The sequence below is a fragment of the Sminthopsis crassicaudata genome, chromosome 3, assembly GCF_048593235.1.
Source record: "Sminthopsis crassicaudata isolate SCR6 chromosome 3, ASM4859323v1, whole genome shotgun sequence".
In the NCBI taxonomy this organism is placed as follows: Eukaryota; Metazoa; Chordata; class Mammalia; order Dasyuromorphia; family Dasyuridae; genus Sminthopsis; species Sminthopsis crassicaudata.
In genome coordinates this window covers 645,027,609-645,041,947 of record NC_133619.1, presented here as the reverse complement: position 1 = coordinate 645,041,947, position 14,339 = coordinate 645,027,609, and the positions used below count along the sequence as shown (strand labels likewise).

Sequence of the window (14,339 nt, the reverse complement as noted above, 5' to 3'; positions counted from 1 at the left end):
CGTGTGCAAGAGCCTCTAGACACACAGAGACACCCCTCTTTTACATACTTTACCAGAATACGCACACGCGCACTCGAATGGCCAAAGAACCTTCCACACTCAGAGATACAGAGCACCCAATACTACTGATATTTACAAAGGAAGTGACCGCTTCAGGCCCCGCCCCTCCAAGCTCCAGTTTGGAGGAAGAAACTTGGGGGCGCATGCGCTAAGGATTGCCTTCCTTACAACCTCTCCACCGTTGCCATTGCGACTGCGCAGGCACAGCGACCACCCGCAGGCTTCAGAGTCCGCTGGGGGCTACGGGGGCGATATTGGAGAGACACTGAGAGAGGTGAGGCCATAAATGGGAGTGGGAGCCCGCAGGGCCGGGGCCTTCGTATCCTCCACGGCCGAAGCTTCCTTTAATGGCCCCAGTATCAGGCCTGGTGGTCCTGTTTAAGTTGGGTCCTATCGTTGTGGGGGAGGGGCATCGGTTGTGTAATTGTGTTCCTGGCAGGGCCGCGCCGGGTGTGTGCCAGGTATATAAACACTGATGCCTCTGTGTTTTCGTCTGTTATGTGTGTCCGCTGGATGTTTGTGCATCTGTGTGTGGTTGTGTGTCTGATGCGTATCTGTGTTCGTTTTTCATTGTGAGTGTAGTCTATGTGCCTATGTGTCCTTGTGCCAGTTGGGTTTCCTGTTTATACACTGAAGTCCTTGTATGTGTTTGTGTGCTCATTGTGCAATACGCGTGTGTGAGAGAGCGCGCGAGCGCGCTGAGGTTTTTAGGGTTAGGGTCTTCGAGTATGACTCTTGGATGCCCTTTTGGCCCTGTTTCATCCTGAGACACTGGGCTGTCTGTGCTTCTGCCCCACAAGTGACGTCTCCCCGGGGTAGGAGGCAGGAGAGCACAGAAACCGCAGTGGATCTCTTGGGAGGGAGAAGGAACCTGTGCGCGGTGTCCGCGGGTAGGAAAAAGCCTGTGCGCTGTGTCCCAGGGTAGGAAGGAGCCCGTGCGCTGTATCCGGGGGTAGGAGGCAGAAGAGCACAGAAACCCGCAGTGTATCTCTTGGGAGGGAGAAAGAGCCCGTGCGCTGTGTCCCAGGGTAGGAAGGAGCCTGTGCGCTGTCACAGGGTAGGAAGAAGCCCGTGCGCTGTGTCCCAGGGTAGGAAGGATCCCGTGCGCTGTGTCCTAGGGTAGCAGGGGGAGGGAAGAAGTAGCTGTGCGCTGTGTCCGCGGGTAGGAAGGAGCCGGTGCGCTGTGGCCCGGGGTAGGAAGGAGCCAGTGCGCTGTGTCCTAGGGTAGGAAAAAGCCCGTGCGCTGTGTCTGCGGGTAGCAGGGGGAGGGAAGAAGGAGCCGTGTGCTGTGTCCGCGGGTAGGAAGGAGACCATACGCTGGGTCCCAGAGTAGGAAGGAGCCCGTGCGCTGTGTCCGCTGGTAGCAGGGGGAGGGAAGAAGTAGCTGTGCGCTGTGTCCGCGGGTAGGAAGGAGCCAGTGCGCTGTGTCCTAGGGTAGCAGGGGGAGGGAAGAAGTAGCTGTGCGCTGTGTCCGCGGGTAGGAAGGAGCCGGTGCGCTGTGGCCCGGGGTAGGAAGGAGCCAGTGCGCTGTGTCCTAGGGTAGGAAAAAGCCCGTGCGCTGTGTCTGCGGGTAGCAGGGGGAGGGAAGAAGGAGCCGTGTGCTGTGTCCGCGGGTAGGAAGAAGCCCGTGCGTTGTCTCCCTGGGTAAGAGACAGGAGAGCACAGAAACCCGCAGTGGATCTCTTGGAAGGGAGAAGGAGCTGTGCGCTGTGTTCGCGGGTAGGAAGGAGCCTGTGCTCTGTGTCCTAGGGTAGCAAGGGGAGGGAAGAAGGAGCTGTGCGCTATGTCCGCGGGTAGTAGTGGGAGGGAAGGAGAAGCTGTACGCTATGTCCCACGATAGGAAGGATCCCAGGCGCTGTGTCCGTGGGTAGGAAGGAACCGGTGGGCTGTGCCCGCGGGTAGGAAGAAGCCTGTGCGCTGTGTCCTAGGGTAGGAAGGAGCCAGTGCGCTGTGTCCTCGGGTAGGAAGAAGCCGGTGCGTTGTCTCCCTGGGTAAGAGACAGGAGAGCACAGAAACCCGCAGTGGATCTCTTGGAAGGGAGAAGGAGCTGTGCGCTGTGTCTGAGGGTAGCAGGGGGAGGGAAGGAGCTGTGCGCTGTGTCCGTGGGTAGGAAGGAGCCAGTGCGCTGTGTCCTCGGGTAGGAAGAAGCCCGTGCGTTGTCTCCCTGGGTAAGAGACAGGAGAGCACAGAAACCCGCAGTGGATCTCTTGGAAGGGAGAAGGAGCTGTGCGCTGTGTTCGCGGGTAGGAAGGAGCCTGTGCTCTGTGTCCTAGGGTAGCAAGGGGAGGGAAGAAGGAGCTGTGCGCTATGTCCGCGGGTAGTAGTGGGAGGGAAGGAGAAGCTGTACGCTATGTCCCACGATAGGAAGGATCCCAGGCGCTGTGTCCGTGGGTAGGAAGGAACCGGTGGGCTGTGCCCGCGGGTAGGAAGAAGCCTGTGCGCTGTGTCCTAGGGTAGGAAGGAGCCAGTGCGCTGTGTCCTCGGGTAGGAAGAAGCCGGTGCGTTGTCTCCCTGGGTAAGAGACAGGAGAGCACAGAAACCCGCAGTGGATCTCTTGGAAGGGAGAAGGAGCTGTGCGCTGTGTCTGAGGGTAGCAGGGGGAGGGAAGGAGCTGTGCGCTGTGTCCGTGGGTAGGAAGGAGCCAGTGCGCTGTGTCCTCGGGTAGGAAGAAGCCCGTGCGTTGTCTCCCTGGGTAAGAGACAGGAGAGCACAGAAACCCGCAGTGGATCTCTTGGAAGGGAGAAGGAGCTGTGCGCTGTGTTCGCGGGTAGGAAGGAGCCTGTGCTCTGTGTCCTAGGGTAGCAAGGGGAGGGAAGAAGGAGCTGTGCGCTATGTCCGCGGGTAGTAGTGGGAGGGAAGGAGAAGCTGTACGCTATGTCCCACGATAGGAAGGATCCCAGGCGCTGTGTCCGTGGGTAGGAAGGAACCGGTGGGCTGTGCCCGCGGGTAGGAAGAAGCCTGTGCGCTGTGTCCTAGGGTAGGAAGGAGCCAGTGCGCTGTGTCCTCGGGTAGGAAGAAGCCGGTGCGTTGTCTCCCTGGGTAAGAGACAGGAGAGCACAGAAACCCGCAGTGGATCTCTTGGAAGGGAGAAGGAGCTGTGCGCTGTGTCTGAGGGTAGGAAGGAGACCATGCGCTGGGTCCCAGAGTAGGAAGGAGCCCGTGCGCTGTGTCCGCTGGTAGCAGGGGGAGGGAAGGAGTTGTGCGCTGTGTCCGGGGGTAGGAAGGAGCCAGTGCGCTGTGTCCTAGGGTAGCAGGGGGAGGGAAGAAGGAGTTGTGCACTGTGTCCGCGGGTAGGAAGGACCCGTGCGCTGTGTCCGTGGGTAGGAAAAAGCCAGTGCGCTGTGTCCTAGGGTAGGAAGGAGCCTGTGCGCTGTGTCCGCGGCTAGCAGGGGGAGGGAAGAAGGAGCTGTGCGCTGTTTCCGGGGGTAGGAAGGACCCGTGCGCTGTGTCCGCGGGTAGCAGGGGGAGGGAGAAAGAGCCGTGCGTTGTGTACCAAGGTAGGAAGAGAAGGGAGGAAATAGCTGTGCCTGACTTTTTCTGGAGTACAAGGCAGGAGAGCACGGGACCTCGTAGTGGATTTGGAGGTTGGACTACAAGAAAAAGAAGGAGCTCAGTCCCTGTGGGAAGGAAATTCTAGAGGGGACCTTGGTTCACGCCTGGCTGTAGAGCCCCGGGGCATAAGAGGAAAAGCAGTTTGCCGGGGAAAGGCTGTTAGACCGGTGTCTATGTATTACCTAGCTTTGAATTGAGCACTCACTCAGGCATGATGTTACTCCCGGGAATACAAATAAGGACAAAAACAGCACGCCAGAAGGTGTCATTGTCAAGATAAAAACAACTAGACTCACTTCATTATGCATCTACTTATACTAGTCTTCCCCAAATCCTTTGGGGAAGTCTTTCTTAACTTCTTATAGTGCAATGTTCCATTACATTCATTTACCACAATTTGTTGAACTATTCCTGGGCAGATGAACATCTTTATTAATTTCCAATCCATTTGGTTGTCCTTTCAATTGCCCTTGAGGATCTGGCCTCTGAAACAAGGTTGTTTTGTTTTGCTCACTACTGATCCTTCTCTATATTACCATCCTTTCCCCCCATCATTCCTGCCTGTTTCCTACTTGAGTTTTCTGTATTTCTTTTTATTATTATTATTATAGTATTTTATTTTTCTAAACACATGAAAAGGTGGTTTTCAACATTCATCTTTGCAAAACTTTGTGTTCCAAATTTTTCTCCTCTTCTTCCCTACTTCCAAGACAACAAGCAATCCAATATAGGTTTCACATGCGGAATTCTTCTAAACATATTTCAATATTTGTCATGCTGCACAAGAAAAATCAGATCAAAAAGGAAAAAAAATGAGAAAGAAAAAAAAAACCTGTTTGCTGTATTTTTAAACCAATCTCTGTGTGTGTGTGTGTGTGTGTGTGTGTGTGTGTGTGTGTGTGTGTGTGTATAAAGGTTAAGTAAAAATGGCCTGCATTGGATTCTGGCTTCCTCTTCCCCTTCCTTTTCTCCATGTTTGTAAATAATTCTTCTCTCAATGTTTGTAAATAATTTTTCTCACATATCTAAATTTGGAAGGAGCGCTTCCTAATGAAGTGTTCCAAAAATCAAACGATCAAACTAAGAGCCATCTTATGGAGAAGGAAATGGCTGTTAAATATACTAATTAGGGCAGAAATTCTGAAATGCAAACACAACAGTCCAGAGAAAACTAAAAAGATCTAATTTATTTGCACAATTTGAAGGGTTCATGTAACCTGAAAGTGATAACCTTCTACTGGGGTGTTGAGGAGGGGGACAGGGAAACAATTTTCTCTGTGAGACCTTTTCCAAAGACAACATCAAATAAGTTGAGGAACTTGGAACTATTTGACAGATGAGGAAACTGGAGCTGACAGCTAATATGGATCTGAGGCAGTATTTGAACTCAGATTCTTCTTGGTGTGATCAGGTGGAACTTTGATCTCCTGATTTCTGGATTCTGTGCCTGTCTAATGCACCCTAAATGTACCATCAGCTTTCTTGGCTCCCATAGCTTACTTAGGGTTAACTAATGATTCCCCTTCTCCCTTCCAGTCCATTTCCAGGTGAAACTCCTGTCTACCCATCTCTCCCCAGGTTTATACTTCTGAAATGGGATTTGAGCCCATGTATAGGTTTTTACATTTATCCAGATTAAATTTTATCTTGGTTTGGGCTATCATGCTAACCTGTCAGTCAATCTTTGTAGATTCTGACTACCCAGTCTCCACACTGTCTCTGTCTCGTTCTTTTCTTTCCTTTTGTTCCTTTCTTTCTCTGCCATCTTCCCTCTCCCTCTTCTTTCTCTTTTTTATCTTCCTCCAATTACTACCTTCTCTATCCTGAAATCATTTGATTTGGCTAGTGAGCCATCCAAGCTTCTATCTTAAAAATTCACAAAAATGTTAGCAATCCTGGGGCCAAGTACAGATCCAGGAGCCCTTTATTCCCTGGAAAGTTTCTTGCTACTGGCCATGAAATAGTCATGACTGTAGTTTGTGATTTAATTGTTCAGATTTTTCTGAAGCCAAGTAAATGTGCCATGTCCTACTCTGCCACTTCATGCTTTTTTTTATCAGAAAAGTATTTTAAAAAAAAAGTTCAAAATACTTTGGCCCGCCAGTGAATGTGGTCTGAAAAGGAGCTGAGTTTATTGGGGCCTGACAGATTCTGGGGGAAGTGATATTGGCTGCTTGCAATCCCTCTTTCTCTGCTAGGTCTTGATGAACCATCCCTGTAACAAAATGCTCTAGAACTTGACCAGAAATCTAAGCTGAACTCAGGGACCTGAGGTTTGCAGACTCCAGTTTCCTCTGGGTTTTGAAAATCAGCACAACCTGAGCCTTTCCCCAAGTGTCTGGTACATTGCCCATTCTCCAGGGTCCTTCAGAGATGGTGATTAAATTACCAAGATTAAACAAGAGCTGTTGAGCTCACTCAACGTGGTAGAGATGGGGTCTTGGGGGGCCCCAATGATTAATGAGCATAACCTAGATGAAGATCTAGCAAAGTGGTGGCGAGAATGGGTCCCCAAAATCTAGAAGAGAGTGTGTTCAGAGGAATGTTTTTTTTTAAATTAATTTTATAATTAAAACATTTTTTTGACAGTACATATGCATAGGTAATTTTTTTTTTTTTACAACATTATCCCTGTACTCCCTTCTGTTCCGAATTTTTCCCCTCCTTCCCTCTCCCCTCTCCCCAGATGGCAGGCAGTCCCATACATATTAAATATTTTATAGTATATCCTAGGTACAATATATGTGTACAGAACCGAATTTTGTTGTTGTTGTTGTTGCAAAGGAAGAATTGTATTCAGAAGATAAAAATAATCTGGGAAGAAAAACAAAAAAATGCTCACAGTTTACACTCATTTCCCAGTGTTCCTTTTCTGGATGTAGCTGATTCTGTCCATCATTGATCAATTGGAATTGGATGAGCTCTTCTCTATGTTGAAGATATCCACTTCCATCAGAATACATCCTCATACAGTATCATTGTTGAAGTGTATAATGATCTCCTAGTTCTGCTCGTTTCACTCAGCATCAGTTGATGTAAGTCTCTCCAAGCCTCTCTGTATTCCTCCTGCTGGTCATTTCTTACAGAGCAATAATATTCCATAACCTTCATATACCATAATTTACCCAATTGATGGGCATCCATTCATTTTTCAGTTTCTAGCCACTACAAAAAGGGCTGCCACAAACATTTTGACACACACAGGTCCCTTTCCTTTCTTTAGTATTTCCTTGGGCAGAGGAATGTTTAAAAACAGTGTCGGAGGCTACACCCTTCTAGGATCCTTCCTCTCCATCTTTAACCCTAGGTGATGCCCTGGATTTGGGGGGATGAGGCCAGAAATTCAGACTTCCTCCCTTCAGGGGCTGCTCTTTCACCCCACAGGTGTGATGCCCCATAACTGCCCCCCAAAGCGGCGCTTGGAGAAGGCTGGACCCCCTGCCAGGATCCCGTGGGCCAGATCCCGGGTGAGTGACTGGACTTGCTTCCTTAGGTTCTTGTGCATTGTGGTGCTGGCCAAAGGTCAACTGCCAATTCCTTCTTGGACTATAGGGTTCCTGGCTCCCAAAGTCAGGGAAGAGGCTTGGAGGTCATCCAACCACCAGCTTTCTCACTTTACTTTGAAAGCCAAAGGCCAGTGGGGGGACAGTCCAGTTGGGACTAGAGCCAGCCAGCCCTGAGTAGGGACAAAGGCCATCTTTGGTGTTAGAAGACCTGGATTCCAATCCTGATGGGTCACTTCCATGTGGGCCACCTATGCCAGAGCCTCCTGTGACGTAAGCCAAATGAGGGGATTGATTGTGCTCAGTGAACACCGGCCAACATTCCTTCATCTCTAATCCCCCAGTGGCAGCTTTCTTGGGCTCCCAGTCCTGAACATCCCCTTCTCTGGTTGGTTTAAGGACCCTTTCTTTGTCCTCCCTGCCTCCTTTAAGCCCTGTGTCTGTTCTGGGCCCCAGGGGCCTCTCTTTCCCATAAGTACGGGACCCTGAGCCAGCATGGCTGTTTGGTGTTGCAGGAGGCAGTGACCTTCAGGGATGTGGCCTTGGACTTCACCTGGGACCAGTGGGGATGTCTGAGCACGGCTCAGAGAGAGCTCTATAGGGAGGTGATGCTGGAGAACTACAGGAACCTGGTCTCTGTGGGTAAGGAAGCTCCCCCACCCTGAGAAATCGGGACCCCTCTCGACACCTTCCTAGCTTGGGGTTCCTTCCCTAACACAGCAAACTGAACAGCGGTGGCACCCCGAGCCATTGGCCGCCATTTGCTCCAGCCCTTGTGTTTGGCACAGTGAGGGGAAATGATTTGAACAAGGGAGTGCAGAGGGGCCTGGAAGTGGGGCACTCCAGTTCCAGCCTAGGACATTTCTGATGAACCACCCCTCCTGCCCATGTTTGAAGTACCTCTGAACAGCCTCCTTCCCCCAAGTCTCCGGGCACCATTCCTCCCAGTTTGAAGGGAGGCAATAAATGCATGCTCTGAGCCTGGTATGATACTAAACACCTGGACACAAATATGAGCAAACAGAAAGCTCCTATTCTTCATAGAACCTCCATTCTAAGGAGGAATATAGACTTTCAGAGGGAAGGAATTTTGGGGCAGGGGGAACAGAAGGTGGAGCAGAAGCACAGCCCAGATGGCTGGTCCAAGTCCTCAAAGTGGAAACCTCTGGTAGGAAGCAACCAAAAGACAAAGTGGAAAGAGATGTTCTTGGGTAAGAAGTCTGGGGTGGTGGGAGCACAGCTGGAAAGGATAGTGGGCCCATTTTACACCTGTGAAAACTGAGGCCCAGAGAGGTCATGATGTCCCTCCCCTAGACATCAGCTGGGAGGAATGTTCCCTAAGAAATGTGAGAATCATGGTTTGAGGAGAGAATCTGTGGTGGGGTCCCTTCTGAATCATGAGTGTTTTTGTTTCTCTGGGGGGGGGGTCACACAGTCTGAAAGCCTAGTTTCAGGCCTTCCTTTGACTATCTGACCCCGACTCCCTTTGGCACATATGGACCCATCTCATTTTCTCCTCCTTGATCAGGGCTTCTTGGCCCCAAGCCAAACCTGATCTCCTGGCTGGAACAAGGGGAAGGCACTGAAATCTGGGATCCCATGGGATGCACTGGAGGTCGCCTCTGTCTGTGTGAAGGTGGGAGATCCAGCCGGCGGTCAGGAGCCAGCAGAAGGAACAGCTCTGCTCATCACTCGTGTGTATCCATCTTCGAAGCCTTGGATGGTGCAGGTGGGTGTGTGAAGGGCAGGGGACCTCGGGGAGGACTCTCCCAATTCCTCCTCTGATACCTGAAGTTAAGACTACTGCTTAGTACTAGCTCTTCACCTGGCCTCTGGCAGCTTATTTTTTCAAAACTATATTTCCTTCTATATAGTTGGTTCCCTTCATTATCCGACATCTATGCATTTAAAACCGTGATTCTGAAGAGTTCCCAGGCTTCAGTGCCCAAGGGGTTCAGAAGCCCCAAACGGTAACAAGTCCACTCTGTCCAAAGGGCAGCATGGAGCCGTATCTGAGTGTGCTCCCCATTATCTGAACGTGTCCTCTGAATCAGGTGTGGAAAGCACCTCAGCAAACATTTCAGTTCTCTGACCCTCAATCTTTCAAATAAGGGCATGACTTACATATACTGGTTCTGACATTCTCAGACCTTTGCTCTGCCTTCAACACAAAGTGATGTTGGACAAGTCATTTCCCTCCCTCCCCTCAGTTTTCTGTACTGTCAGATATGTGCTTTAAACCCGATGCCTCTGAAATGGAGGTGCTTTTATCTGAAAGCTTGGTCCCCTCCTACCTTCTTAAAGCAGGTCTCCCCGACTTCCTGGCTCCCCTTTCCTGCTCCCACTCCTCTCTCTCTGTTGTCACTCCATCTCCCACTCCTCTTTTCATTTACTCTCTGGATGACTAGAATATTTCAATAACTCTCAACACCTTGCTCTTCTTGTTGACCTTTCCCCCAGCTTCATCATCCTTATCGTTACCATCATCATCATTATCTCACAGCTTCCTCCTTTCTCACAGAGGGATCCAGAGATTTTTAGACAAATGGTGGAGGACAGAAAACACAAGAGGAGGAGGCCAGATACCTGGGTCCTTGTCTCATACCTGTTACTAATTCACTTTAGCGCTTTAGGGAAATCCTGTCAACTCTTGGAACATCTAATTGCCCATCTTTCAAATGAGCCAGACATTCTAGTTCTAATGAGCTAAAAGCTCAATGAATCCAGAGAATTGGGAGCAACCTCAGAGGCCACCTAGCCCAGCTCCCTTCCCTCCCTAATAGATGGTCAGCCTTTACATCAGTAAAGTACACCCCTCCAAGTGTAGGGGTGCACCCACGACCCCCAAGGAAGTTAATTCCATGTCAGGGAGCTCAGACTGTTAGGAACTGTCTTCCTAGAACACACTTAAGAATGATTCTTGATAACTTTTACCCATCATCCCCAGCTTTATCATCTGAATCCAAAATCCAAAAAACTCTCCACTTAATAGCATCTCACACCAAACTTGTCCCTCCTATAATTCTGCATGTTCTTGAGCTTATTCAGCTTCCCCATCTTCATAGATGACAGATTCAAGGCCCTTCATCAACTTTGTTGTTTCTTCTCTCTCTCTCTCTCTCTCCCATTCTTTTGTCATCCTTCTTAAAATGTAATCTCCTCAGCTGAACACACAACTCTAGTTGTGGTATGACCAGGGCAAAGTACCAAGGAATTATCACCACCTTAGCTTTGAACACTGTGCCTTCCGTACCACTCCCTAGGATTGCCTTAACTTTCTGTGTTTCCAGTTCTCTCTGAGCCAGGGAGATTCATGATTCTGTTAAGGGGTAAGCTGGTCTTTTAGCTCACTTGATTTCAATCATTTTCATTCCTAATTTATTTCAGGTTGGGATTCTAAACTTGAGAACCGAGAATCATCTCCAAATCAAGAAGCAGGATCACCAGAGACATTAGGGGAAGGACTTCTTGAAGATGTCCTCCATGGCTCTGTATTTATAGGAGATCCCACCCAAGAGATTCCATTATGGAAGCAAATTGGAAATATTTCAAGGAACTTCTGCACCTATGAAAGTGATTTCAAGAAATTGGCTTTCTTCCATAGTAAAACCTCCAGGGTACAGACAGGCCACAACTGTTTTGATAGTGGGAAACATTTGAGTCAGGACATCTCTGGGCTTGAGAGTTCACAGAATGGTAACAAATTTGGGGATCTCACAGCCCTTATTCAACATCAGAGAGCAAATAGGCAAAAGAAACCTTCTGACTGTGAGGAATTTGGGAAAGCTTTCAGTACAGATATACATGTTACTCAACATAGGAGAATTCCTCCTGGACAGGAACCTTACCAGAGGAAGGAGGGTGAGAAGATCCAGGAAAGGTCCCACCCTACTCCAGATCAGACAGTGCCCAATGAAGAGAAACCTTATAAATGTAAGGACTGTGAAAAGATCTTCACCAGCCGTTCATGCCTTATTAATCATGAAAGAATTCATTCTGGAGACAAACTCTTTGAATATAAGGAATGTCAGAAGGCTGTCAGGAAACGTTCACCCCTTGTTCAGCCTCAGAGAGTTCGAAGTGAAGAAAAACCTTACAAGTGTCAGGAGTGTGGGAAGGCCTTCCGACACAACTCAGTCCTTGTTCAACATCAGAACATTCACTCTGGAGAGAAACCTTATCAGTGTAAAGACTGTGGGATTGCCTTCAGCCAGAAGTCATACCTTACTAAACATAAAAGTATCCATACTGGAGAGAAACCCCATCAGTGCAAGGAGTGTGGGGCAGCCTTTAGGCAAAGGTCATACCTTACTAAACATCAGAGAGTCCACACTGGCGAGAGACCTTATCCATGCAAGGAATGTGGTTCAGCCTTTAGTCAAAAGTCATACCTTACTAAGCACCAAAAAATCCACACTGGAGAGAGACCTTATCCCTGTAAGGAATGTGGATCAGCTTTCCGGCAGAAGTCCCATCTCCGACAGCATCAGCGAATCCATGCTGGAGAGAAACCTTATCCGTGCAAGGAGTGTGGGACAGCCTTCAGCCAGAAGTCCTACCTTACTAAACACCAGAGAATTCACACTGGAGAGAAGCCCTATAAATGTAATGACTGTGGCTTAGCCTTCAGCCAGAGATCCTACCTTACAAAACACCAGAGAATTCACACAGGAGAAAGACCTTATCAGTGTAACGAATGTGGAGGAGCATTTAGGCAGAGGTCCCATCTCATCCATCACCAGAGAATTCACACTGGAGAGAAGCCTTATCAGTGTAAGGAATGTGGGAAGGCCTTCAGGCAGAATTCGGTCCTTATCCAGCACCAAAGCGTTCATGCTGAGGAGAAACCTCACCGATGTAAGGACTGTGGCAAGTCTTTCAATTGCAAATCACACCTAACTCGACATGAGAAAATCCACACTGGGGAAAAACCTTTTGAGTGTGCCAGGTGTGGGAAAGCCTTCAGCCGGAATCTCACCCTCATTGCCCATCAGAACATCCACACGGGGGAGAAGCCTTACAAATGTCAGGAGTGTGGGAGGGCCTTCCGGCACCACTCGGGCCTTACTCAGCACCAGGGAGTTCACACTGAAGAGAAGTCCTATCGATGTGACGACTGCGGGACCATCTTCAGCCAGAAGTCGTACCTTGCTATTCACCAGAGAATTCACACTGGGGAGAAGCCTTATCAGTGTAAGGAGTGTGGGGCAGCCTTTAGGCAGAGGTCCCATCTCATCCAGCACCAGAGGATTCACACTGGAGAGAAGCCTTATAAATGCAGGGAGTGTGGGAAGACCTTCAGGCAGAACTCTGTCTTTATCCAGCATCGAAAAGTTCACACAGAAGAGAAGCCTTATCAATGCAAGGAGTGTGGCAAGGCCTTCAGGCAGAACTCCGTCCTTATTCAACACCAGAGAATTCACACTGAAGAAAAGCCTTATCAGTGCAAGGAATGTGGGAAGGTCTTCAGGCAGTACTCAGTCCTGGTTCATCATCAGAGAATTCACACTGGAGAAAAACCTCACATGTGTATCAGGTGTGGGAAGGCCTTCATTCGGAGATCAGAGCTTCTTTCACATCAGCTAATTCACACAGGAGAAAAACCATATAAATGTAGGGAATGTGGGAAAGCCTTCAGGCAGAACTCGGTCCTTCTTCAACATAAAAGAATTCACACAGGTGAAAAACCTTATCACTGTAAAGAATGTGGGGCAGCATTTAGGAAGAGGTCCTACCTCATCCAACATCAGAGAATTCATACTGGAGAGAAACCTTATAAATGCAAGGAGTGTGAGAAGATGTTCAGCAACTGTTCATCCCTTTATAACCATGAAAAAATTCATAAAAGAGCAAAATCTTATGAATGTAAATAATATGAAAGAATATTCAGATATATTGCAGTTCTATTCACCATAGACATTTATTAATGGAGACTCTGTAGATGGGAGGTATAGGGAAAATCCTTCAGGACTCAAATCTTCCACATCAGAAAATTTACACTAAAGAAAACTATGGATGAAATGAATGTGTGAAGGCAGAGGAGTCTTCTTGTGCTAGGGAAAGTCTTCACTTTCTGAAGACAAGGAATCATTGAGCACCATCCTAGGAATACAATGATTGGAAAAAGTCTCTGGTCAGAGATTTTCCCTATTTCACCATTAGTGAACTGATACTGGGTGAAAATGGAGTTATCTCTACACCCTGTTTTTCATGACCTCAGAACACCAAGGAATATTGGGAATGAAGGAAAAGAAAAATAGGAGGGAAAAGGGAAGAAATAGTCATACCAAAAACCTGAAATACCAGCAAAGAGACTGAAGAACAAATTTAAAAAGAGCTCAAAAGAAACTCCAGAAGAAGCGATGAATCCATATTTATTGACGTGGGCCAGGCATAGTGGCGATACAAGGACAGAATTATCTGTCTCTGTCATCAAGATGACTACATTCCAGCCAGGGGCAGTGCGGGAGGAATGGGGGGAGAGACAGTATATACCTATATCTGTTTGCAAACTATATATAAAATAACCAAAAGTAATGTGAGTAAGGCTGGGGCAAGCAGACCACCCATAGTTAGGGAGATCAGGAAAGGCTTCCTCGAGCAGGTGGATTCTGATTGATTCTTGATGAAACAGGCAGAAATGAGGTGGGAGGATATTCCAGGAATAGGGCATGGCCAAAGCAAAGATTTGGAGAAAGGAAAGGGACAAGGGACAGGACCAACAGCTAGACCCCAGAAAGTGAGAACAAAAATACAAGAGTCCTAGAATGATTAAGCTTATTTTCAGATTAAAGAAGAAAATCTCTTTAAAAAGACTTTGGAAAAAAACAAACTGATTTGGCTATTTGGAACAGAAGGTGAAAAATTTTAAAGCAATAGGTTTTTCTGAAAAGAGAACGTGGAGAGTTTTCAGGGACAATGATTCAGTCAATCAGCAAGCACTTATGAACCCTATGTGCCAGGTACTTTTGAAGTTGTGAGAAATACAAATACAGAGAATGAAACAATTTCTGGTCATTAGAAATTTACATCCTAGTAGAAGAAATAAATATATGTGTGTGTGTGTGTGTGTGTGAAGTAAATCACAAATATATTTACAATAACTAAATACAAGACAGTTTGGAAGGAAGGGCAGTTGGATAAGGAAGATACATACAGAAAATAGAGCTTGAGATGACTCTTAAAGAAGAGGAGGGACAACAGGACAGTTGAGGAGGGAATGTG

General features: G+C 48.0%; 1 protein-coding gene across 1 annotated transcript; it reads left to right on the top strand.

Annotated features, from left to right (window-relative positions):
- The first annotated feature begins 236 nt into the window (after positions 1–236).
- LOC141564964 (uncharacterized) lies at positions 237–14,122 on the top strand. The gene is made up of 5 exons (XM_074307856.1): positions 237–334; positions 6,997–7,079; positions 7,631–7,757; positions 8,644–8,844; positions 10,503–14,122. Exons 2-5 carry the CDS (start codon positions 7,002–7,004, stop codon positions 12,986–12,988), a joined length of 2,892 nt encoding a protein of 963 aa, XP_074163957.1. The 5' UTR covers positions 237–334; positions 6,997–7,001; the 3' UTR covers positions 12,989–14,122.
- The last annotated feature ends 217 nt before the right edge of the window (positions 14,123–14,339 follow it).

Coding starts and splice junctions, on each gene's coding strand:
- LOC141564964 (XM_074307856.1), top strand. CDS start 7,002: ATGCCCCATAACTGCCCCCCAAAGCGGCGCTTGGAGAAGGCTGGACCC. Junction 7,758..8,643: donor CAGGAACCTGGTCTCTGTGG/GTAAGGAAGCTC, acceptor CTCCTTGATCAG/GGCTTCTTGGCCCCAAGCCA. Junction 8,845..10,502: donor CGAAGCCTTGGATGGTGCAG/GTGGGTGTGTGA, acceptor AATTTATTTCAG/GTTGGGATTCTAAACTTGAG.